This window comes from Ahaetulla prasina, chromosome 2, assembly GCF_028640845.1.
Source record: "Ahaetulla prasina isolate Xishuangbanna chromosome 2, ASM2864084v1, whole genome shotgun sequence".
NCBI classification, from domain to species: Eukaryota; Metazoa; Chordata; class Lepidosauria; order Squamata; family Colubridae; genus Ahaetulla; species Ahaetulla prasina.
This window is the reverse complement of record NC_080540.1, coordinates 273,349,073-273,376,462: the sequence shown is the minus strand read 5'-3', so window position 1 is coordinate 273,376,462 and position 27,390 is coordinate 273,349,073. Positions and strand designations below refer to the sequence as shown.

Genomic DNA, 27,390 nt, shown 5'->3' with positions numbered 1-27,390 from the left:
CTGATCGTATTCAGGATTCATAGTTTCACCCATGATGGCAAGCTTTCTTGGTGCAGAGACAGCAAGTCAGGCACAAACCGTGTTATTGTCACTACCATGTTTTACAGATGGGATAAGAGCCTTATGCTGGAATGCAGTCTTTGCCTTTCTCCAAACATAACATTTTTCATTCAAGTACAACTTCTATTTTAGTCTCATCTGTCAACAGAACATTCTTCCAATAGCCTTCTGGTTTATCCACATGGTCTTTTACAAGCTCTAGATGGGCAGCAGCCTTCTTTTGATGAAGGTTGCTTTCTCCTTGCAATCCTGCCATGCATACTATTGTTCAGTGTTCTCCACGTAGTGGTCTCATGAACACTGACATTCACCTTTGTTACAGAGGCTTCTAGCTCTTATGACTTTACTCTGGGTTTTTTTGCTCTTGGTGGGATCTTGGTTAGTCAACCATTCTTGTGGAGGTAATTATTTCTTTATTATAGGAAATTTATATTGCCTCTTATTTATTTTTTTTGTTTACATTTATACCCCGCCCTTCTCCGAAGACTCAGGGCGGCTTACAGTGTATAAGGCAATAGTCTCATTCTATTTGTATATTTTTACAAAGTCAACTTATTCACACATGGTGACTCAAGGTGGTTACAGAAATGTAAAAACTTCATATGTAAAACAATAAAACTAAACAAAAGAGAATAATCATACAGTATAATAAATTAATATTTGCATCCGGAAACAAATCGGCCACCAATGCAGCTCCCGCAGGAGAGATGATACATGTGCACACTGAGGTCTGCACAAAACCATGCGGGCCGCTGCATTTTTCACCAACTGGAATGTCCAGATGCTCTTCGAGGGCAGACCCATGTATAGCATGTTGCAATAGTCAAGACGGGAAGAGACTAGGGCATGAATGACCATGAGTAGGGATAATGGGGTGGAATTGTTTCTGTTTATACACAACCTGCCTGACAATGGACTGGTGGCATCCATATTTGTTGGAAATAGTTTTGTAATCTTTTCCAGGTTACATGAGATTATGTCCTGGGGACATAATCAACTGTTTTTTGGAGGTTTTTGGAAATTTCCTTTCTTCAAGCCATAAAACATCCACATATCTATTTTCTAAAGATCAGGCTTTGATAGTGAATACCCAGAATCCAATTCTTTAAATAAGGCAGGATCTCCCATATTTGTATACTTAGCTTTTGGTTCATTTTCCATAATAAGTGAACAAGTATAGTGTTTTTTTTAAAACTCACTAGTTTAATTGGGTTCTCTTTATAGTTTAGGACTTTTCTGTGGAAAACACATATCTGCATAAATATGATCTAAAATATGATCTGTTTTCTCAAAAGTCCTAAAACTAGGTAAAGAGAACCCTATTAAAAAAAAGAAAATTAAAAAAGGTTCACAAAATTTTAGGCACCACTATGTATTTCTTAAAATGAATGGAAATAATCTGAATGGAAATAGGAAGATAGATTTTTGTTAAATTTAGAAGTCTTCCTCTCCCTTTTATTAGATCTTACTTTTAAGTAGAATGCTTAAAAAGGGTAGATTCTTCTCAGATAGAATTTCTTTAGTAAATTCTTGTTGACACCGTTACACTATCAGTGTAAATAAATCGTTGCTGTTTTGTTTATTATAATATAGTGCCACCTGGTGGATTTTCTACTTTTTCCAACAGTAGTATTAAAATGGAAATCTGGACATGAAATTCCATTTTTATTTTATTTGTTAAATTTAAGCTGCTTGACTATTGAAATCTCTCAATGATTTACAATAAAGAACATAACCAAAACATAAAACCAAGAATAAAATTAAAGTCATACTAGTAGTGTCATCCTTCTGTTAGTTATTCAAACTGCTGTTTAAAAATATTAAATTGGAGTATATCCAGAGCTGGACTGCAGCCAGTTCTGATATGTCCTGAATTTAAGAAATGCTATCTAATGACTAACTTTCAAACTGTCTTCACACTCTCTTTCTCTTTTTTTCCAGCTTGATAGTATATTGTCTCCTCCACCTATGCCATTTCGAAAATCCAGTAATCCTGAAGTTTCTTCTGGCCCTGGAAAATCGCTGAAATTTAAAAGGCAGCTCAGTGAAGATGGACGACCTTTTAGAAGAGGAAGTCTCGGAGGAGCACTAACTGGTAAGAAAAATGACTATAAAAATACTCATGCACATTTCTTTTAGAACAGGGGTCTCCAACCTTGGCAACTTTAAGACTTGTGGACTTCAACTCTCAGAGTTCCTCAGCCAGCTTTGCTTTGCTGGCTGAGGAACTCTGGGAGTTGAAGTCCACAAGTCTTAAAGTTGCCAAGGTTGGAGGTTAGAATACATTTTTCCAGTTTGAGGGATTTCTACCATACTTGCTTGACCACTGCGGGAACATAGTACAGGTAGTCCTCAACACAGCTGAGCCCAAAATTTAAGTTGCTAAGTGAGACATTTGTTAAGCGAGCCCCATTTTACAACCTGTCTTGCCTCAGTTGTTAAGTGAATCACTACAGTTGATAAGATAGAAAATCCGGTCGTTAAGTGAATCTGGCTTTCCCATTGCCAGAAGGTCACAAAAGGTGATCACATGACCTTGGGATGCAGCAACGGACATAAATATGAATCAGCTGCCAAGTGTTTGAAATTTGATCACATGATCACAGAGATCAAGGGGATACTGCTAAGGTCATAAGTGTGACAAATGGTCATAAGTCATTTTTTTCAGTGCCCTTGTAACTTTGAACAGCCACTAAATGAACTGTTATAAGTCGCAGACTACCTGTACCTTTGGACTCATCATGTTCTTACTGACTAATGTTACAGCAAAACAGAAATTAATCCTCTGTCATTGACCTCATTGGGTATGATAACTTCTCTCTCATCATCCTTGTGCTCATTGGTTCTGTTCTAGTATTCTCCTGCCAATCATGTCTATTCTATATACTTATTCCTGTAAACAGAATAATGCTTTACCAAATACTTTTATTTTAAAATGTCTTTGTAGACAACAAGCTGAAATATCAGAACAACTTGTGTAGACAAATATGCTTGAGGTCTTTGGTTAGACCTCAGAAAACAAATATGCTTGAATGTATACATATATATCCAACACACGGAGGTTTTTTTTTAAGGGTAAGCAGCATTGTGCAGAGTGCAGAAAAAGTATAACAAATAGTAAATCAACAAATTAAAGGCATTATAAATATAAATGTATCTAAAAGTAGGTAGCCCTTGACTACGACCACAATTGAGCCCAGAATTTATGTTGCTAAGTGAGAAATTTGTTTTGCCCCATTTTATAACTTTTCTTGCCACATTTGTTAAGTGAATCACTTCAGTTGTTAATTTAATAACGCGGTTGTTAAATGAATCTGGCTTCCCCATTGACTTTGCTTGTCAGAAGGTCGCAAAAGGTGATCACATGACCCCGGGACACTGCAATGGTCATAAATGTGAACCAGCTGTCAAGCATCCAAATGTAAATCATGTGGCCATGGGGATGCTACAATGGACGTAAGTGTGAAAAATGGTCACAAGTCACTTTTTTCAGTGCTGTTGAAACCTTGAGCAGTCACTGAATGAACTGTTGTAAGTAGAGGACTACCTGCAGTGTATATCAAGCCTACTCACTATGTTTTTGTAACATTGCAAAGCTTTCAGGCTTTCGACATGTTTTTTCTTTACATTTCTACCTCTCCTTCAGGTTAATTTCATCCAACCACAACTTCATTAGTTTCTTCTACACTTTTCTCTTTTTTCATATATTTTAGCAGGTTTATCCTCATTGAAAGTTAATCCAAATTATCTCAATGTATTTTTTTTTTCATACTGGTTCCTTCCTTTTGTGTTCAATACACATTTATTCAGTACACATTCATTCTTGACCTACTCTCTTCTTACTTTAGCATATACCATAGTTAAGTATCCAATTCCCTCTACATTTAATCTACTTTTATGTCTTTCCTGACATAGACAAACTTAATCTCCATATAAGTGGGATGCAGCCATGTTTTTTTCTTTTGACAAACACTTGTTCTTTACAATATATACAATACACTTATGGGACCGTCTACTGCCACCGATTGCCTCCCACCGACCCGTATGCTCTCACAGGGAGGGACTCCTCAGGGTGCCGTCAGCCAGGCAGTGCCGGCTGGCGACGCCCAGGGGAAGGGCCTTTTCTGTGGGGGCTCCCACCCTCTGGAACGAACTTCCCCCAGGACTTCGCCAACTTCCTGACCTTCGAACCTTTCGCCGCGAGCTTAAGACACATCTTTTTATCTGCGCAGAACTGGACTAGAATTTTAAATTTTAAATTTGGTTTTAATGGGGTTTTACTATTTTATTGTGGTTTTAATATTCGGCCGTATTTAATAAGTTTTTTAATTGGGGTTTAACTTGTATTTATGTTTATGTTTTACTTGGCTGTAAACCGCCCTGAGTCCCTTGGGAGATAGGGCGGTATAAAAATATGATTAAATAAATAAATAAATAATAAATAGATCACATGATGGTTACTATTTTTCTGCTTGTATTTACACATGTTTAAAGTTTTTCCAGCTGTTTAAGTATCTTTGATGATCATGCTATTGTTTTCTCCAATTTCTTGCTGCTTATGTATATTTTCCAGGTGTTAAGTAACTTTCACCTGTTAAGTATAATTGTGTTGGGTTTTGATGCATCAGTTTTCAAAACCATACTTTGCATTGCATCATACATACACAACATTCTCTGTGGAGTTCTTGGTGCTCTCTGAGGTTGCTTGTTGCTTGCACTAATGATGTTACTTACTTGGCTAATGATCTCCAAGCAAACAGCTTCCAGCATCAAGAACTCCAGAGATTAAACCTGAGTTGCAGATATCATTTTCAATTGGGATAGAATTCTTTGCACATCTTTTGGGTTTGCAGCCAACCATATGGCATCATCTGCATACAAAAACATACCAAGATTACTTCCTCAACCAATAAATTTTTACTAGGATGACATTTATCCATAAATATACTAAACAACCACTAACATATCATATGTTATTTTCTTTCTCAGTGTTGAAACCATTCATATCCATTCCATTTATTCTCATACATGCTTCATTTCCATCATATACCATACTTACTATATTCAGTAACTAACAGCCAATGCCAACCTTAACCAAAATATTTCATAATTTCCATCTAAATCAATAAATGATCTTTTTTACATTTGTACGACCTTTTGAAGAAGAAGAAAAAAATGGCTGTATTTTCCCTGCTCTGCATAAAATTGTGTTGTATTTCAGTTACTGCACATTTATACCTTTTATATCCTTTCAGACAGAATTTTACCAAACACCATCTTATGTTTGGTAAATTACTCACTCTATACTTATCTTTCCTTTTTTAGAGGAATAATATTTGCAATTTTCCAGTCATCAGTCAGAAATTCACTCTTCAGATAATGTTAAACAAGTTACCCAGCAAATATCCATATTTTAATACTTCTCCAGTTATATCATCTATACATCATTTATATTTTTAAATTTTCTTATAGCATTTTTACTTTCTTAATTTTTCCCCTTAGATGTGCAGATTTGTTTCAAGTAATTCTTCAACATTGCATAATCATTCCCATACAAACATATAATATTTATCCTTAAGCACTCCTCATAATTTGGCACACAATGCATCCTTTTAAAAAATATTTTATACGTAGTAAATGGGTAATAAATGTATCTTTACTACATTTTAGCTGATTTTTTTTAAATTTCAGGATGCATAGTTGTCTAATTTCATGTTTGGTTTGTGGACGGGATGGAAGAAGAGAGATTATGTAGTCAATTTTGCCTTTTAAGTGATTTTTCAAAGTTACTTCTACATGCCCCTTCTTCTATCACAAGAAGAAAATTTTTTTCCCGAAAATGCCAACCAGTGAGAATATCTGTAGTAGTGAATTTATGCCATTGTGTTCTAATACTTTCATAAAACCAGTTATTAAAAAAGGATTTTGATTTGTTTTTACATTTTTACAATTCCTTTGATACCAGGTTGAGTGCCAAGACAGGTTAAGTTCAATACTCCTTTTGAGCTTTAGAAAGCAGTGTTGGACTCTGATTTCACTGCAAATCTCAATTTATAGCATACAATGATCACCTACATATTAAAGCATTTGAAAGAGAGGTTTTGACCCTGAGAGATTAGAGAAGAATCCTGTTAAACACCGGTATAGTAGGTCCAGAAAAGTGGAATGCATTCTTCAAAGCTTGACAAAGAATTAATTGGCAGATAGGAAAGGGGTTGTAATATTAGACAAAGCACGCTATAGGTTGCTCATCCTTTTATTCATCTTCTGCAGGAACCTTTCTAAATAAAGTAAGCAGATTTTTAAAATAACCATATAAGTGATAGCAGTGATACTAGGGTACTTAAGAATAGAACAAAGAAGAAAGAACTTGCACAATAAACTTCAAAGTGTAAAATTTGAGCAGTCTTTTTATTAGTAATTATACCAGTTTAAAAAAATGGACGTTAGCTATTTCAGGACCAATACAGTGACATTGCTGAAGCAAAGCTATCTAGGCATAGAATAATAATAGGTGATGTAATAAGTCCCACCTTCATGGAAAATATGTGATTGCTAGGAGCTGACTTCAACTTGATGTCATGTGATCAGTCAATCAATAAATCAGTCAATAATTGCTACATTGAAATTGAGATATTTTTGATGAGAAAAATATTGAGGAAGTATGGGAGGTAATGGATAGTACCATTACCACTCATGCTTCATACAGTACAGAAACATTTTAGATCTGGTGACAGTTGAAATTTTGAGAATATGTAGTGAATGTACTCACAAAATAGAAACTTTCATATTCTCAATATATGCTGAATGCTGGCCAGTCACACAACAAAAGTTCCTCCTTTTTTATTTCATTTCAGTAGAAGTTTTTAAGAAACGTTAGGCATTTATGCAATATAGAATGCTTGTCTAGAAAAACGAGGAACCAAATGATGCCAATGTACAATAATTGATGAGCAGTACATTAATACAGTTGAATTTTTATATAATACATCATTAGGCTGTGAAATTGTCTATATGTTATGATGAAGGCAAATTATGTTGATGGTTTTAAGAAAAAAAAATTGAATAATAATAGACCTATATTACTTAGTGAAAGTTGAAGATAGTCTTCATTTTATCAAACAGATGCAAAGTATCTTATAATGGGAGTAGGCAGGAAGTCTGAGTTCATGCCCTGTTTCTGAACTTCCCAAAGGTATTAATTAACTAGCCTGTGTTAAAAGCAGAAGGATGGCTTAAATAGCTCTTTGGATTGATCAGCAATCTTTCCATGAGCCATCCTTTTGGGCCAGACTAATATTTCCTTGCTATTATGGCTTTTTAACAAAGTAAATTTGGTGAAAGTTAAATATTATTTCACGTCCGCTTGCTTGACAATTTCATAAATTGTATCAGAAAAGAATTAAACAGGTCTAGATGGGGAGAAAGACAGTGAGACTGAAAGTAACAAGATGGTAAAAGGTAAAGGTAAAGGTTCCCCTGGCACATACGTGCTAGTCGTTCCCGACTCTAGGGGGTGGTGCTCATCCGTTTCAAAGCCGAAGAGCCAGCGCTGTCCGAAGACGTCTCCATGGTCATGTGGCCGGTATGACTCAATGCCAAAGGCGCACGGAACGCTGTTACCTTCCCACCAAAGGTGGTCCCTATTTTTGTACTTGCATTTTTTATGTGCTTTCGAACTACTAGGTTGGTAGAAGCTGGGACAAGTAACGGGAGCTCACCCTGTTACGCGGCATTAGGGATTTGAACCACTGAACTGCCGACCTTTTGATCGACAAGCTCAGCGTCTTACCCACTAAGCCACCGTGTTCCCCCCCCCCCAAAAAAAGATGGAGTGTCTATTAATTCAGAACCTGAATTATTCCAAGATAGTGCCAACATTAATTCTGATTTGGGTGGAGCACCCTCAGAAAGTACTGATTCAGAATATGGAGATTTTCCTGGACTCAGAACCCCTGCTAGAAGATATGGAGAGGAGAATCTTTGCCCAGTTCCACCTAGCTGACCACTTAACTTTACTTGAAACAAAATTTACTGGCAGCAGTCACTTACAACTTTATCATTCTCGACTGGATTATTATAATATGCTTATAAGGGCCACCTTGAAGGTCACCTGGGAACTCCAATTGGTATAAAATGTAATAACCTATATATTAATAGAACTGTTCTGATATTGTCATTCATCACCAGTATTACAGGACCTGCATTGGTTGCCATTTTGATTTCATGTGCAATTCAAGGTGCTTTTAATCATCTATAAAGTTCTACATAATTTGACACCTACAAATCTATGAGATCATCTGCTTCAAGTAAAATTTGCCTGCCTAAGAGATATTTACAATGTGTGCAGCCATGTGTTCTCTCTACTTGCAAAGTTTAGCAGGAAAGGACTTAGAGTTGAGTATTCTGTGCTGGAGTTCCTCTCCTGTGTAATTGGTAACCTTCAGAAGATCTGCATCATAATATTCAAATAGTTTGATAAGATTCCAATAATTTGCTAATACCCAGCAGTTTAGTTCTAGGGTAAAGAACTTGATGGAATCTGGGATGTATGTTGTTATTTATGTTGAACTGCATGTTATATAGATGGGGTATTAATTGTTTTTATATAGGTCTTTAAACTGCTTTTGATTGTAGTGGCATAAAAGCAACAGAAATAATTAAAGCAATCCATTTATTTCTGAGATATAAAACATCATGTAATAGATATTATAAAGATATACTACAGATACAGATATTATAAAACAATGACTAGACTTCAAAGATCTAAATAGATTAAAATTGAATTTGTGTTTAAAAAAACCTCTTTTTCTTTGTATCCACTCGGTGTTTTTCTCTGATGTAATGAACTGTGATATTGATTAAAGTACATCCTACTCAATCTGAAATGTGGTTTTGCCACTTATTTCTAAAATGTTTCTATTATTTATGGACATTAATTTTAGCTTAAGCGTTGAGCTGGATTCATTTCTTCCTTTATTACAGATCGTACTGAAAAAGTGAAAGTCATTTTTAAAGAGCAAAGAATTAAAATAACACTAATTGTTAAATGTTAACTGGGCAATTATTTAAAACTGCTGCGAATATTTTAGGACCTCAATAATGTTTGCTGGATAGCTTTTATTACTATATGAAAAAGGAAAGGGGCATGAAAGTGCTGAATTTTGTTAATGGGGTTCGTACAAATGTTTCGCTTGCATTAGCCAAGGACAACATAATTAGGACAGCTGTAATTCTAGCTTTGATTGAATTTTATCAGCTTTAATAGACTGGAGGTTCATCATTGTTTTAAATCTGGCGGAGAAAGAAGTGCTGTCCATTAATTTTAACCATATGTACTTGAGTAATACACTTGACAGATGCTAATTTCCTTAAGTTGTAAGCAGCAAATGATGCATGAATTAAGCAGAACCATACAAGAAGTATGCCTGCTTGTATTCCTCCCCTGTTGGATTTAAATAAAGTTTCTTGATGTAGCCATAACAAAATTAAATAATAATAATGAAGGATTTGAAAACATTGGTTTAAAATCAATTCATGATCTATTTTTGATATTAAGATTAATGAGTATTATATTAAATTTACATATATTTATGTTAAACACAAATGCAGGCATGTCTATTTCATCTTTTGTTTTGGTGAGATTATACAATGGGAAAGCATGCGGTAATAAACCAAAACTCCTGGCAGATTCTAAAAATACAAATTTTTTATTTTCAATCCTGAAGTTAAATTATAATTATAAAATTATAATTGATGTCGATTCTTTTCAAGAATAGATATTATAAAAAATCTTTCCGTGTTCTTCTGGGGCATACCATGTGAGAAAGGGTGCAGAGGGGAGAAAAACAAACAAAAAAACCACCCCTGTTTTGGGATTGGATTCTGTGGACCTGATATTGATTGTACCTTAGATAAGGCTCTTTATTTTGGTTAGATAATGTTCAACTTTTTAAAACAATAACTTTATCTTTGAAAGAGCAAATAGATTTCCTTAGGATTCAATTCCAATGATTTATTTCTGTCAGGAGAACTATTGGTTTAGTATTTTGACAATGCAGTACTCTTAGTAACTGGAATAATATATATGTACCAGTTTTTCTTTTAGAAATTTTCTTAAATGACTGGCCACATACACATCTTGAACTGCAGGCATTCACAAACAAAATAATAACACAAACAGCTAAATTATATTGACAGGTATATTACATGCCTCTTATGGTGCAGTGGATAGTTTATAGGAGAGTTGTTATCTAACAGTTTATTAATCTCAAAAAGGCAGCACAAATGAAAGAAAAAAGGAATTGCTATTAACCAGTAACTGAACTATTTCCGTTCATCCATGTCAGTTTGTCATATAAAATTATTACTTTCGGTTGAAAGACTCTGAGTTTAGAAGCATATAAAAGCAGAAATGTGAGAATTACAGGTTGTCTTCAATTCAAGACTGCAGTCGAGCAAAAAATTTCTGTTGCTAAGTGAAGCATTTGTTAAATAAGTTTTGCCCCATTTTACGACTTTTCTGGCCACAGTTGTAAAGTGAATCACTGTCATTGGTAAATTAGTAACAGGATTGTTAAATGAAACTAGTTTCCTCATTGACTTTGCTTGTCAGAAGGTCACAAAAAGAGATCACGTGACCCCCTGGACATGGCAAACATCATAAATATGAGTCAGTTGCCAAGCCTCTGGATTTTGATCATGTGACCATGGGGAGCAATGGTTGTAAGTGTGAAAAATGGTCTTAAGTCACTTTTTTCCAGTGATGTAACTTTGAACGGGCACTAAATGAACTGTTATAAGTCAAAGACTACTTGTACTTTCTGTTAAACTTCTCCAAATGTGTCCAGTTTTTAGCTCTAAGATTTGCTTTTACCTGCCTTAATTTTACAGCAGTTTGTTAACTTTCTAAATCAGGGGTCTCCAACCTTGGTCCCTTTAAGACTTGTGGACTTCAACTCCCATAGTTCCTCAGCCAGCTTTGCTGAGGGACTCTGGGAGTTGAAGTCCACAAGTCTTAAAGGGACCAAGGTTGGAGACCTCTGTTCTAAATTATGTACTGTAAACTTAGTTTTAACTTATTATTTTTGTCCTCTTGGCAGGCAGGTACTTGTTGCCAAATGCTGTTACCCAACATTCATGGCAAACTGGTGAAACTTCCAATCTTGTCCGAATGCGCACCCAAGCACTCGGACAATCTGCTCCTTCTCTGACAGCTAGCTTGGTGAGTTACATTTCCAAATATTTGTTCAGTCAAAAAAGATTAATGTTAATATAATATTATGGCTAGGATTTTGTTTGCACACGAGTCAAATAACCCCAAATTGCTTTTCAAAACCACAATAATTCAGGCCCTTTCACATAACTGGGGTCGATTATTGTATATCATAGTACTAAACATGTTCAATGTATCTGAATTACGTTTGCTGGGAGGCCTCTAATTTTGAATTGTGTTGCTCATTTTATATAAAACGAACTGGCAGAATATTTTATTATAAGTTTTTCCATTTAAGAAAAAGAGGCCATCATATTTTTTAAAAACCCATTGCTTTCAAATATTAGGCTTTTTATAGATTATCTGTTGCTGTATGCATGTAACAGGCATATTCAACAAATATGTTGAGTAATATGATTCTCTTATGTGCATGTTTGAATGTCACCAAATAATGGGTAGAAGCGTAATGTAGCCTGCAGTACTTATTTAGTACTTATTTAGTGCGGAAATAAAAGTTTTATATTGCAAACGAGTCTAAATCTGATATTTGTAGATGGTAGTTTTCATGCTCACTTTTGTGAGAATGTTGATAACATAAACGCTTAAAAATCCAGTTGTGAAATACATGATTGTTTTCCATCTGACTGCTGACTTTAGGCATAATAATTGATAGCTGAAAATGTGAACATATTTTGTATTTTAAGGTATGGTTAGGTGCATGTCACTCAGTATTATTATGGAAGGAGTGTGGTAATCATAATGACCACTAGATGGCATAAAAACCAAGTGTGTATCATATAGCATTATTGCACTATTTTGAGAAAAGGTTCTTACTAATTTTGTTTTTAAGTTCTACTAACTGGGACTTTTTTCCTTGAGAAATACATTTATATTTCTACATGCATTTTATTATTGTGTTTCTTAACTATTTAGTGCATAAAACACTGCAATTATTATAACATCTTCCTGTGTTAGGATTCTAAAAGCAAAATAGAGTTTTCACTTTGAAAAAAATATAGAGCTGACTTCTTTCAACCAAGCTGTTAACTAATGCTTATTAATTATACAGAAGGATTAAAACACATACTGATATATTAAACAAAATAATGAAATATTTACTATTTGCTGTAAATATTTTATGAATATGATTGGAATAGGAATTTGGGATGGAATTCCAAAATTGCACTCATATCTGGAATTCAGAATAGAGTTTTTATTAGAATTGACTAAGTGCAGCTTCAGTATTCTAGAAAATCCACACAACCAATTCATATTTATTGATTTCTGCTGGTTTTTAAAAACTGATTTGTAAAGATTCAAAACTTCCAGCTATTCTCAATTGAGACTCTTCTCTCTTGAACCTTCCCATCTCGTGCTTATTCTGATCTCTCAGTTACAACCTACTGTTTATGCTTAAGGGAGTGAGAGTTCTGGATATTTCTCCATAACACGCTTCTTGGTTTGGTTTTACAAGGCAGTGTCCTTGGAAGCTTTCTAATTAGGTGCAATTCACTAGAGAAAATACGGGTGATTTTCTTCTGTATGAACCAGATAGTAAACTCAATTTCCTCTGCTCCTTTCTTGCTGGTCAGTGGTCTTTTTGATATTTACACTTTCAACTTTCCTTTGATGTGTCTTCTGAATCAGTCTTTGCAGTACTGTTTAATATTCTGGAATTACAAAAGGGTGAGACCATTCATCCATTCATTTGGAAGAGGAAAAAGGTTGAAGATGATAGCATTACTTTGCACTTATGAGCTATTTGATCACTAGGGCTGATACTGAGAAATAAGTAGGGGTGGGCTGGGGACTTCACACCCAATTCTTGCTGTTTCTCAGCTATTCTATTAGTCAAAGGAATCTTTTTGTTTAAGAAAAAGAGAACACACATTCTCTCACTTGAGACTTAATCCCAGCCTCCCTGTAAAGTTGTTAGTTAGAAGAGAGGGATTTTTATCTTCTTGTATCATCTAATAAATGTTATCTTTTACTTCAAATATAATGAATACCTATAAGCATTTGTGGGTACTTGGACTAATTCCATACAGTTAGTCAAACAAAGTGTGTGTGTGTGTGTGTGTGTGTGTGTATGTTGTTGTTAGTTGCAAAGTCGTGTCTGACCCATTGTGACCCCATGGACAATGTTCCTCCAGGCCTTCCTGTCATTCTCTGGAGTCCATTTAAGTGCACACCTACTGCTTCAGTGACTCCATCAAGCCATCTCGTTCTCTGTCGTCCCCTTCTTCTTTTGCCCTCAATCTTTCCCAGCATTAGGCTCTTCTCCAGTGAGTCCTTCTTTCTCATTAGGTGGCCAAAGTATTTGAGTTTCATCTTCAGGATCTGGCCTTCTAAAGAGCAGTCAGGACTGATCTCCTCTAGGACTGATCGGTTTGATCGCCTTGCAGTCCAAGACTCGCAGGAGTCTTCTCCAGTACCATAGTTCAAAGGCCTCAATTCTTTGATGCTCAGCTTTTCTTATGGTCCATCTTTCACAGCCATACATTGCAACTGGGAAAACCATAGCCTTGACTATACGCACTTTTGTTGGCAGGGTGATGTCTCTGCTTTTTAGTACGCTGTCTAGATTTGCCATAGCTTTCCTCCCCAGGAACAAACGTCTTTAATATCTTGGCTGCAGTCCCCATCTGCAGTGATCTGGGAGCCAGGAAAATAAAATCTGTCACTACCTTCATTTCTTCCCCATCTATTTGCCAGGAATTGAGAGGCAGGATGCCATGATCTTAGTTTTCTTAATATTGTGTTTCAGGCCAACTTTTGCACTCTCTTTCTTCACCAACATCAAGAGACTCTTTAGTTCCCCTTCATTTTCTGCCATTAGAGTGGTATCATCTGTATATCTGAGTTTTTTGATCTATCTATCTATCTATCTATCTATCTATCTATCTATCTATCTATCTATCTATCTATCTATCTATCTATCTATCTATCTATCTCAGTACAACACACACACACACACACAACTTTGAAGCTGTTTATCCATAGCTCTAGATACTCATTTAAGCAACCTTACATTAACAATAACATTTCACAACCATAAACTTTTTTCTTTAACTGTAAAAGTTTAAATTAAAGTCTTAAAAGAAATTAAATTAAATTAAAGCTTTAACATATGAACCGGATATTATTAAGAAGAGATTCAACAATCATTTGTCTGAAATTGTCATGGCCCCGGCAGATTCTGGTTCAGAAGAGGGGTAGGAATCGGGATCCTGCTGAATCTGCCTATGTGACCTGGGTCAGAACAGAAATGGTATAGGGTTTTCTGCTTGAGCAGGGGATTGGACTAGAAGATTTTGCTGCTCCCTAGGTGGCTCAGTGGCTAAGATGCTGAGCTTGTCAATCAGAAAGGTCGGCAGTTCGAATCCCTAGTGTAGGTCTCCTGAGTGACCAGGGGGTTGGCCTAGATGACCTCCAAGGTCCCTTCCAACTCTGTTACTGTTACCTCCAAGGTCCAACTCTGTTATTCTGTTAAATTATCTAAATCCTCAATCTTAATAAACTCCAATACTATACAAATGTCGCTGGATCCAAATATAATTTTTGTATTTCATAATGTTATAGAACTGTGATGGCGAACCTATGGCATGCGTGCCAGAGGTGGCACGCAGAACCCTCTCTGTGGGCCCACGTGCTGTCACCAGCTGCTCTTCCAGGTTCCAGAACATGCATGCGCGCTGGCCAGGCCTCTCCGGGGCATATGCATGCACCAGAACCCGGAAGAGAGTAGCTGACCAGTGCGCATGCGTGTGATGGAACCCAGAAGAGCAGCTGTCTGATGTGCTCATGCACGCTGGCCACCTGCTCACTTCTGTGCTCCAGTGCTCCAGCGTGTGTGCATGCACTATTCTCCAAAGCACCTGAGGGTAGAAAAAAAAGCAATTGGTGGAAACTAATCAAGGAGAGAAGCAACTTAGAACTAAGGAGAAATTTCCTGACAGTTAGAACAATTAATCAGTGGAACAACTTGCCTGCAGAAGTTGTAAATGCTCCAACATTGGAAATTTTTAAGAAAATGTTAGATAACCATTTGTCTGGAATGGTGTAGGTGTTCCTGCCTGGGCAGGGGTTTGGACTAGAAGATCTCCAAGGTCCCTTCCAACTCGTTGTTGTTGTTGTTGTTGTTGTTGCTGTTGCTGTTGTTATTATTACACGCATGTTCCAGTTTTGCACTCGGTGCCGAAAAGGTTAGCCATCACTGGTATAGAACAATATTTGAAAAATAAAGTAAATTAACATAAAGACAAAATGTTGGTCTTTAAGTAAAGGCCAGGTTACCTATAGAATTGTCTTCAATCCATTACATCAACCCACCTCACACGGTCAAGCAGGGCAGGTATGTTGCGGACCCCTTCAGCCATAGAATTCCAACTGGTGGGGTCCAGGAAGACAGACTCTTTCCTGCCGCGTGGAACATTCTCTCCCAGATATGAGGTGGGATTCCACTTTCCTGGCTTTCCAGAAAGTTGTGAAAAGATGTGTGGGACACAGAGGAGCCTATAGCTATGGGCCGGTTAGTGCCTCCCCTCCCCCACCATTTAATTAATTTTTAACATTGCTTGCGTGTTTTTAAAATTTTATATACAATTTTGATGTTTTTAGTATTTTATTTGTACACTTCCCAGAGTCCCTCTTTGAGGAGATGGGTGGTTTTAAAATTTTGCTACTGAATTTCTGTTGTTACCAACAGATACATTACAAGTTCTGGAATATCTGGAACTTTTGCTTTGCTTTGTTTTTGTAGCATTTGTTATGAATCACAGTGACAGTTTAACTATAAAACAGTTGTTAAAGGTAGGGTGGAAATGACATTTAAAAAGATAACTTGGCGACTTCCTGTGGCTCCGCTGGTCATTGAGGATGGTCTTTTTAGACCGCCAGCCCTGGATCGCGTAGAGCTGCTAAGACAGCGAAAATCAGCTGTCTAGCGGCTTGGAAACCTTTCCCTTGGGTGAAGAGGGAAAGGTGAGCGATCGGGTGGAGGTAGAGCTCCCCCAAAAGCACCAGGAATGATCCTGGAGGCTTGATGGGGAGAGTTCCCTTGGGAACCCGAGGAGCTCCGGATCCAGGACGCCTCTGTCTTTTTCGGCAGAGCAAAACGCCGCGACAACATCTGCGATCAATATTGAGTTTAAATGGATTTTTGACTTAACCAGACAGAGCAATGTCAGGAGGCAAGGTAAATGTAAGTACCAGACCTCAACCCCGTGTGTGGATTCCGTTTGAGAAGAAAGGAAATGGCGTCTGAGTATAATGGGTGTGAAAGTGAAAGTCAAAGAGGTGTTTATTAACACTGTTACAGTTTATAACTTTGCTTAAACTTGCTGGATTTATGCTTATATGAAGAAACTATAAAGTGAAAGCTGGAAGGATTATACAACTGACCTAATTTATCTTAAATACTGTGTTTATGGAAAGACTTTGACTTTGTTTCAAATTATAAAATTAAAGTAAGATGGCTTCTGTACAAATACAGCCTGCTGTTTTCAAGGAAGTTGGAGTGCTGTTAGTTCAACTATATGAATTACAAGAGGAGCTGAAGGAATTTCTGAAGGCTCAAATTTCATTCGGGATAAAAAAAATTAAGGAAATTGAAGAGAAAATATTGAAAATTAAAGACTTTGTTGCAGCTGAGGATGAAGAGATAAGAGAAGAAGTGCTGGCAGCATTTAAGACTGATTGAATACACAAAACAATTGGGTGAAAAAGTGGAAGAGATGGATCAAGTTAATTCGAACTTAAAAAGCAAAATAGAGGAGTTTCAGACCAAGGCAGAGAATATAAAGCAGTTGGATGATAGGGTTGAAGAAATTAATCAAGTTAATTTGGACTTAAAAAATAAAATAGAGGTGGTCCAGATCAAGGCGGCGAGAGCAGAAGAAGAGCAGGTGTTATTGCAATACAGAGTTATGGAATTTGCATTGAGAGTAAGAGGTTTGAAAGAAAATAAAAGAGGACTTAAAAAAGATTTTTGCAGAGGCTTTTGCACAGCTGATTGGACAGAAACCAGTGGACTTTGAAATACAAATTGAAAGAATCTACCGTGTTAATTCATGGGTTGCAAAGCAGAGACATTTGCCAAGAGATGTAGTAATTTATTTTACATCTAGGAAGATTAGGAATGAAATTTCACAAGTTTCTTATAAAAATAAAATTCAAATATTGGGACAAGAGATATTGGTATTGAAAGTAATTCCTTCTAAAATGTTAAGAAATAGAAAAGAATATGCTTTTTTGGTGGATCAGCTTAGAAATCTCCAGATACAGTATAGATGGAATGTACCAGATGGATTAACAGTAAACTATAAGGGAGGGAGATATTGTCTTTTTTTAAAGCAAGAGATTTTTATACTAAAGTATTGAAGGTTGGAAGTTTGCCATTGTTAGAAGATAAGATGAAAGGAGAGGTGGGAATGCTTAAAAAAGGGGAAAAGGAAGCAAAGCAAATACAACCTAAAATTGGACTGTAAATTTGGGAGAAGAAACACAGAAAGCCATAGGGAAGGATCAAAGTATGATTGTAACTACTAAACGTAAACAGCAAGGAGTAAAGAAGTAATATTTTCAAATGAAAAGACTTTCCTTTCATGGGATAGGGTAAATTATAAGCGATATTTCTGAATATAAAAAGTAGAAAGAAGTTATGGATTGTATGATAAACGGGGTGTAAATTGTTTAGAAAGTTATAGTATGGGGAATATGGGGAAGAATATGAGGTAAATGTTAAATTCATATAAGGAAAGATGATGTTTATTATTATGTATGATGGATATATAAATATGATGGATTATAAAGTATACTGAGGAATAATTTTTGATATTACAACCTTGGAAGATGGGATATTGTTTATTACAGAAGATTGGACTTTAAATTTAATGGACTTAGATGAGAAGGTAGAATTATCACCATATTTGAAAGATTATTTTTGAAATATATATATATATATAATGGAGATTGAAATAACAAAATACTAAATAGCTTTTAAATGAACAGAAGGTAATTGTATTATTATTAATATTTTCCTTTTTCTTCTTTTTTTATGGAAAAGGGGAGTTGAGGTTCAAGAAGAGGGATGGGAGTTTATGTTAATTAGCATATTTTAATTTATGATTGTTAGATACGATACCCTGTATTTGCTCTGGGAAGGAGGGGGTGGGGAGAGAATGGGGGAAGGAGGGGGGAGGTAGGGGAAGGGTTAGGGTTGGGGGGAGGAGGGATGTATGGGGAAAAAAAATCTTGTAAAACTTTTTCAATAAAAAAAAAATAACTTGGCAAAGGCTACGGGGAGGAAAAATGCTAAAACCCTTTATCCAACATAGGAATGCCACGTCCCAAATAAAATAATAACATTTCTAAAGTAATACACTAAATAATTTAAAAAAAATTGGGGAGGAACATTGGGCAGGTTTTTTTCAATAACTAATTATTGTTATTTTAAAAATAACCAACTATTAATCTTATGTTTCTGCCCTTCTTGCCTTTAACCTGCTAATCATTGACATTAAAAATGCCGATAAATACTTAAGTAGATCTAATATTTCAGTTGTATATCTGCGGACTCTATGTAGCCTTACAAGTTTGTTATTACTAATTTACTGATTGAAGATGAAATCTTCCACCAGCCTCTATAGAAATCTGGTCATTCACTGCAGCTGGTGAATTTCAAGCAGGTGCGCCAGTGCCAAAATAATGGATCCAAATGCATCTCAGTGGGGAATGTTTCTGTCACTGACTGAGTGAGTAGTAACTGTCCAATCTTTAAGGCCTCTTGTGTGATATTTTCCCTGACTCACTTAGCATTTGGTAATTAACCATGATGTGTTTGACTAGGACTGTGTCCCAGCAAATACTTCTGTTACAGTCTAGAATTAATTCTTGTTGGATAAATAGAAGAAAGTTCTTCATAATTTACCTCAGCTGGATAATAAAATGCTGTCAGACATGAGAGTTGATACAGAAAATATATAAAGATGTTATTAACAGTACTTCCTTTAAGGGATTATCAGCTGTATCAGAAGCATTGCAGAGTTTATATTTTGTTCTGTCAGAAACATTTGGTTTAACGAGCTTAGACTTATTAGAGGTTGGGAGAATCTTTGTGTGAATGTCATGGTGTTGGCAGAGCACTTGTTTTCTGGTGCATATTGCACCGTAACATATTGTACTGCACAAAAATAATCAAAAGTTGCTTTGCAGCCTGAGTTTACCTTCTGGCAGCAATACTGAAAAGCCCCAAAAGAATATTAACTTATGCCTCAATAGATAGGGACTGGCATACTTTGTAAAAATTACTTTCAGAATGTAATAGAATTTTAGATTTGCTATTTGTATTCGGTGATTTCTACTTTATTTGCAAAATGATGTATGTTTAAATCTAGCATCTGAAAGTCAAGCGAGATATTTCTGAAAAAACAATGAGTTTTGTCATTTAGTTTATTTCTGTATCTGAGAATACCATTTTTTGATTTTTCTGTTGTTTTTCACCTGGTCTAAGCATGTAGAAATAGTTTCATTTTATAATTTTTTGTTATATATTTGTTACTGCACAGATGTACTCTCTCAGAAACTTTTATTTTATCCTATATTGTTCCCTCCAGCATGTAACTATCTATCTATCCATCTATATGTGGGGGATGGCGGTGGAGGTGTGCGTGCACCTGCACATGCCAATGTGTGTGTAATGTGATTGTGGCCATGTGCACGTTGTCTCAAAGTGATGCTTTCTGACAGAAAATCAATATTTTTCATAGTAGATTTGATGGCAAGATTGGCATAATCCTATTGTAAACTTTGCTAATGGCTAAATACAAACCTGTATTTTTATCTTTCTCATTGGCCTTTGGTAAGAAATGTACCTTTCACCTCTACTCCAAAATGTCCTTGTTTCTCTTTCACCCCTCCTGAAATCTTTTTAAAAAGTTGAAAGTGAAGCAAGAATCTTAAATAGTAATGCTTGCTATAGATATTTAAAGTTCCAAGATGGTGTTTTGGCATAACTTGCAAGTGTGATAATAACAGGTCCTATTTTTTTCCATTTTCTCAAATATTGTGTTGTTTGGGAAACCCTCACAAAGATGATACTAAGGGAGACCTATATATTGGTTGTCATCAATATAGATCTATCATTATAGATCTATTTCATTTTAAAAATAAAAAGGTGTGTCTATTTAGAGAACAGAAAAGGTAATAATTTAGTAATTCATCTTTTAGAAATTCTATAAACATTTTTAAATAACTCAGTTAAATGAGGGCTACTCTTGTCTGCTGTCCTGAAAGGAAAATATTTGGACAGACATGTATTAAAATGTGATCAGCATCTTGCAGTAGAAGCTACCACTATGTACTGCTTCATGCATAAACCATGTATATATTATGAAAATGGATTTAATGTGCTGTGATATATCAGATGAAGAATTATCTCTTAATTTAGTTAGAACTGAAGATATTTACAGGCGCTAGAAACACAATAGTGCTATGATATAGCGAAGATTGCAAAAAAATGCCATGGAAATGAAAGGATAAGCTATAAAAGAAGATGGTTGAAGAAAAGATACCGACTTAGAAAAACAAAATGCTATTTTTGGTTTGAGAAAAATAATACTGCTAGGGATCCAAGCAAAAAAGCAGCAAATATGATTTTTTAAAACCTTAAGCTGCTTGTATTTCCTTTAAGTCTAATGTTCCCACAGTTGTGGAAAGACAGGAATTTTACAGAGGCTAGCTGTCTTAAGAGGGGTATTAAGTAGTTAAGCTAAAATGTACTGATATGCTAAACCACAGTCTGATTACACGTTGCACTTAAGCCATGGTTTAGCTATGGTTTGGTGAATAATCCACATTGCATAGATTTTTATAATACATTTAGCTGAAAACAAACAAATTACATTGATGCTGAGACTCTAGAGAGAGTGCAGAGAAGAGCAACAAAGATGATTAGGGGACTGGAGGCTAAAACATATGAAGAACGGTTGCAGGAACTGGGTCTGTCTAGTTTAATAAAAAGAAGGACTAGACATGATAGCTGTGTTCCAATATCTCAGGGTTGCTACAAAGAAAAGGGAGTCGGGCTGTTCTCCAAAGCACCTGAGGGTAGAACAAGAAGCAATGGGTAGAAACTGATCAAGGAAAGAAGCAACTTAAAACTAAGGAGAAATTTCCTGACAGTTAGAACAATTAATAAGTGGAACGACTTGCCTGCAGAAGTTGTAAATGCCCCAACATTGGAAATTTTAAGAAGATGTTGGATAACCATCTGTCTGAGATGGTGTAGGGTTTCCTGCCTGGGTTGGACTAGAAGGCCTCCAAGGCCCCTTCCAATTCTGTTATTATATTACATTATGACTTAATATGTGTAAACTTAGTCAAATCGTTTTAAAAAATGGAGTTGGATAAAAGATTAATTATTTGCAATTGCAGCTAACCATGTAGTGCTTTGCTTAGAAACCCCTTTATAAAAATGTATTTTTATTATATAGCATCTATATCAGGGGTGTCCAAACTTGGCCCTTTGGAGAGTGGTGGACTTCAACTCCCAGAATTCCCCAGCCAGCATGAGCTATAAATTTAAGCAAGTTGCTAGTTGGAGAATTCTGGGAGTTGAAGTCCACCACTCTCCAAAGGGCCAAGTTTGGACACCCCTGATCTATATGAAGTGATGTTTAAGTGTTTGAATTCCTCTTGGATTGATCTCAAGTCTACTGAGAAAATGATTGTGTAATTCTCTAAGGCTCCTTGGATTTTAGTTTTATTTTGTATTATGGTTTCCTGAGATACCTTATGTATTTCAACATGCATTTTCATGTTCTTTTTTAATGCCTAGTAATCAGAAGATAACTCCCTTTTGCAAATGCTACTATTAGTAGACTCATTTTGTATACTTTTTAATTGGGAATATAATCTGATAAAATACCCATTATTTCTTCAGACTCTATCAGCGTTTTGCTAATACCATTAATACTTTGTCAAATAGATATGCCACAATAGGTCATCATGACTTGGATTGGGTGCTCCTTTAGCCTTGGGCAACTCAGGATTTTGATGAAATCCCCCGAGTGGCTTGTTTTTTTTTTCCTAATTGCCAATCTTGGATGCATCTTGGTTTAGGAGATGAAGGGAGTCATAGAAACAATCTTATGGATTACCTGCAAAGAAAGACTGAAACTGGACTTGATCAGGCACAGTTACACTCTCAGGCATAAGCCCATACTTGGACAACAAGGGAGGAAAAGCATCATTATGTCTCCCTTATTGTTGTTGGTAAGCTATTCGCTTCCTTTAGTTCCTTCTTTTAGTGTATTGAAGAAGATAGACAAAATTGTTCAGAAATGCCACAGTCTTGATTCCTCTTGGGCAGACTCTAATATGAAGGCTGGGATATTATCCAGCTGTGTTAACTGGAATTTGGAGGGGGAAAGTAAATTGAGGAAGTGGTTTAGGCATTACCTCTGTGAAGCTGAAATTTTAAGGATATCCAGACCAGCGTATTCACAAACAACTGCAGCGCCGCCAAAGTCAGCTGTGGCCACATGGTTGTGATTTCCAATGTCCCACAAGCAAAGTCAATGGGAAACTTGCAGGAAGTCAGAAGTTTCTCCCACTCCTCCTACTAACTGGGTGGACGTGGCCAGCTTGACACTACTCCCCAAACTGCTGGCATGTTTCCTCTTCACATTGGTAGACTGGGCTGAAGCCACACTGGCCTGATCTTTCCAGTGGTGGGATTCACATTTTTTAACAATTGATTCTGTGGACATGGCTTGGTGGGCATGGCTTGGTGGTTATGTGACTGGGTGGTCATGTGACTGGGTGGGTATGGTTGGGTGGTCATGTGATTGGATGGGTGTGGCCAATTTGACATTCACGTCGAGGGGCACCTTGCCTCATCCTGGTTGCCTGGCCTCCTGAGCTCTTCTCATCTTTGTCTATTACAGTGATGGCTAACTTTTTCAGGACCAAGTGCCCAAAGCGTGCGTCTGAACCCCCAAAATGCAATGTGCATGCCCTGTGCATGCCCCTTGCATGCCCCTGCGCATGCACACCCCTCCATGCAAGCTCCCCACCTGCCCATGCATGCTTCCCACCCACCCATGCATGTGCATGCCCCCACACACTCCCTGCCCCCCACACCCCCCGCACCCCCCACATGCATGCACCCCCCCATCCCTGCACATGTGCGGCAGAGACACAAAGACCAGCTGGCCAGTGAGAAGTACGCGTGTATGCGCAGCAGAACTGAACTGGGGTGATGGTTCGTGTGCCATCAGAGAGAGCGCTGCGTGCCACCTCTGGCACATGCGCCATAGGTTCGCCATCACGGGTCTATTAATTTTTTTACTACTATAGTTTCTGGTTGGTTATCTAATGCCTGCCTGTCCTTCTGGATCCGGAACTCCCACAGATTCTTAGCTCTATTATTCTCCACAATCTTCTGTGGAAACTCCTTGATGTTGGCTGGAGAATTCTGGGAGTTAAAGTCCATACATCTTTCACCTGAGAGACACTGATCTACCCCTTGGGTTCTATCTAGTGTGGTAAATCCCTGCTTCTATGGATCTGGTGCTTAGTGCCTGTTTTTGTGCTGTTATGATCAGTGATCAGTGCTGCCTTTTACACACACACCACTTCAGGAATAATTATAAAAATGATGATTTCTTGCTCATTTCTTTACTAGTAGTAGAAACAGAATAACCAACCATAAATGTCACCTAAAGTTGGAACCCTGTATTTGGATTCTGATACATATTTATTATTGTGAATGCTTTTGCAAAACAGTGGTTGGGAAGACTTGCCACAGATAAGTTTACAAAGCACCTATTTCAAATAAGATTTCTTAATTGTGTATTCTTACTTGCCCTCTTGTACTGTACTATTGCATTTTGGATTCAAATGCAAAAAAAAAATAAAAAAATTGGAGAGCACAGAGAAAGGAATGCTGCATCTGTTTGCAATTCTTTAAAACAGCTGGGATTATACAGCTTCCTGTGATTATGCAGCTGCCCTTTTTCCCGTGAAAAGGCCATATTTTGTTTAAAGAATTGCAGACAAATGCGTTCCTGTCCACCATAGCAAAGCACAGCAGAGATGGTATTCAGCAGGTTCTGTCCAGTTCTGGAGAACTGGTAGTGGAAATTTTGAGTAGTTTGGAGAATCGGTAAATACCACTTCTGTCTGGCCCCGCCCCCATCTAGTCTCTCCCTCCTGAGTCCCAGCTGATTGGGAGGAAATGGGGATTTTGCAGTAACCTTCCCTTGCCACACCCACCAAGCCACACCCACCAAGCCACACCCACAGAGCCGGTAGTAAAAAAAATTGAATCTCACCACTGATGCACAGTCCACTTATAATTTTTCTGTTTTTTCAAGACAGTGGACACACTTCTAAACAAAACACTGTCTGCAGAAAGCTCAGTTTTTCACATTGCAGGAAAGTTTAGAAATGGCTCAGTGAGTCTAACAACTGGCTGATTTTGGGTCAGTCATTCCTTCTCTCAGCCCAGCCTACCTCACAGGACTGTGATGGGGAAAATAGGAGGAGGAAGTATATTTGGAATGTTTGCTGCTTTGAATTACTTATACAAATAATGATGGAATATAAATTAAGAAATAAATGATTTTTCTGGAGGACGGTGTTTTGCTTTTTGGAAAGTCAGCTTCCCAGTTTTTTTAAAAAAGTTTAAATATATTTTGAAGAACATATAAATATAGGTGGAGTAGATAAATTGCTAGGCAACTAGCAAGATATGTACAGGCATACATTGGCCCTCTGGATGGTACAAATGGTGACCCCAAGCCTCAGATAACTGGTAGAGCATATAGATCAGTCATTAAATTACCATTCTCTGTTTTCTTTTTTGATACTGCAAATCCACCCTTTTCAGAGGACCCTTTCTGCAGATTTAGAGAGCCTATCAAAATAGTCAATATGAACATTTGTAGAAAAATGTTATCACATGAGCTTATTTAAATAATTGGAAAATACAGTACAAAGTAATTTTGTGGAAACAGGGTCCAATATTTTTATTTTCATTCTAAATTCTAAGGAGAGATAATGCAAAAAGTGAACAACAATTTCAGCTCCTCCAAATTTCCCACCCCCTACTTATTCCTTTGTTAATAGAATTTGTTTCTACAGAATAATAAAAGAAGTCTTCTTATGTACTTATGCTACTAGTATGCAATTTAAAGATTTCTAATTGTGGGAAATATGGGACATAACATTTGGATACCTTATGATCAAACTGGTTTCTGTATGCTTTTCCTTCTAGACAAAACTTCTGTCCCACAGGGAATCCTCTCTTTTGACACTGGCCAGGCAGCTGAGCAGCCTCTCGGCCAGGAGGGAGAATGTTCTCCCAGCCAGCTCAGCCATGCAGCTTCCCAGCAAGGCAGGTGAGCATCTTGCCAGCCATGTGGCTTCTCAGCCAGGTGGGTAAGCGTTCTTCCGGCCAGGTAGGGCGAGCGCTTTCCCAGCCAGCGCAGCTATGCACCTTCCCGGCCAGGCAGGCAAGCGTCTTCCCAGCCAGCGCAGCCATGTGGCTTCTCAGCCAGGCAGTTTCTCAGTCAGGCAGGCTAGCATCTTCCCGACCAGCGCAGCGAAGCAGCTTCCCAGACAGGCAGGCAAGCATCTTCCCAGACATCCCGGCCACACAGCTTCTCAGCCAGGCGAACAAGCGTCTTCCTAGCCAACGTGGCAATATGGCTTCCTGGTCAGGGGGGCGAGTGTCCTCCTGGCCAGTGCAGCTATGTAGCTTCTTGGCCAGGGGGCAAGGGTCCTCCTGGCCAGTGTGGCCATACATCTTCCTGGCCAGGTGAGCGAGCGTCTTTTCGGCCAGTGCGGCCAGGAGGCTTCCCGGCTAGATGGTCGAGCATCCTCCTGGCCAGTGTGGCCATGCATCTTCCCAGCCAAGTAGGTGAGCATCTTCCCAGCCAGTGCAGCCATGTGGCTTCTCAGCCAGGCAGGTGAGTGTCCTCCTGGCCAGTGTGGCCATACAGCTTCTCGGCCATGTGGGCAACTAGCCTCCCAGCCAGGATGCTGGGAGTGAAGTAGTTTGGAGGGGGGCAATGTCAATGAAGCGATGTAGTGCAGTACCTGAGGCAGTGTTGGTGCCTGGAGGCACTGTCTTGGGCAGCCAGAGAGGCTCCTGAGGATGCGCGAAGCCCTGATTGAGCTGCAAAACTGCCTCAGCCGCCTCTGATTCTCAAGTGAGCCCTGTTATTCGGGGCCAATGGGGCACCACTCCTTCAGCCTCAACCAGCACTGGGAGCCCAGTCAAAGCCATTGTTGGACATATTAGCCTCATCCGAGACAAGTGTTATCAAACAAATGGTCACGGGACTACCTGTAGACAGAGATATTTCATTTTCTTTCTTTTGCTTGATGATGATGTTATCCATTCATTCGTGTCCGACTCTTGGTGATTCTATGGACCAGGTCTTTCCACATTTTCCAATCTTGCATTAATTTTTTGAGTTTTTCTATGCTATGGCCGATGTCAGCTTTGGTGGTGTCTTGTTGCTTATGTATCCTTAAATTTTGTGAATTAATTTAAAGTTGTTTCCAAAAACTAATCTTCATATATTTATTATTCATCTATTTTAAAAGTTCCTGTTTTAGTGGGGTTTCAAATATGTGTTTGCAAGAATTAGTCATGTAAAGAGAATGGCAGGGCCCATTTATGAAGCATGAAATGCAATCGATTTATTTGGTAGGTAGACATTTAAATCCCTAAGCAATTTTTAATGATACAGTCTAATCAGCTGATTTCAAGTTTAATAGCCTGATGACAGCTTCAAGAAAATCAATAATTGGGATAACCTAAGCTTATACTGATAAGTAAAATCAAATAGCTTTTCCCTTTTCTTTTAAAATTTGTCTAGAAATCATGAACTCAAAAAAAAAATATGAGGCTTTGTTTTGTTGTCAAGCTGAGTTTTATTTCCCTTTGACATTCAGTTATTTTTCTCTACTGAAATACAGAAAGCAGAATTTAAAGCTTTAAATATATCTGAATGTTGTGGTACATTAGTTTTGCAATGTGCAGTGATCTAAATCTCAATATTAAGCATCTTTCTGTTTAGGAATGGAATAAAATGAAAATG

General features: G+C 37.4%; 1 protein-coding gene across 2 annotated transcripts in view; it reads left to right on the top strand.

Moving 5' to 3' along the window:
• MAST4 (microtubule associated serine/threonine kinase family member 4) overlaps window positions 1-27,390 on the top strand; it is a 231,976-nt gene that overhangs the window by 31,331 nt on the left and 173,255 nt on the right. For both annotated transcript variants that reach the window (XM_058169501.1, XM_058169502.1), the window contains exons 2-3: window positions 2,002-2,155; window positions 11,163-11,284. In XM_058169501.1, coding sequence (XP_058025484.1) covers window positions 2,002-2,155; window positions 11,163-11,284 — 276 coding nt within the window. The remainder of the gene's footprint in view (window positions 1-2,001; window positions 2,156-11,162; window positions 11,285-27,390) is intronic.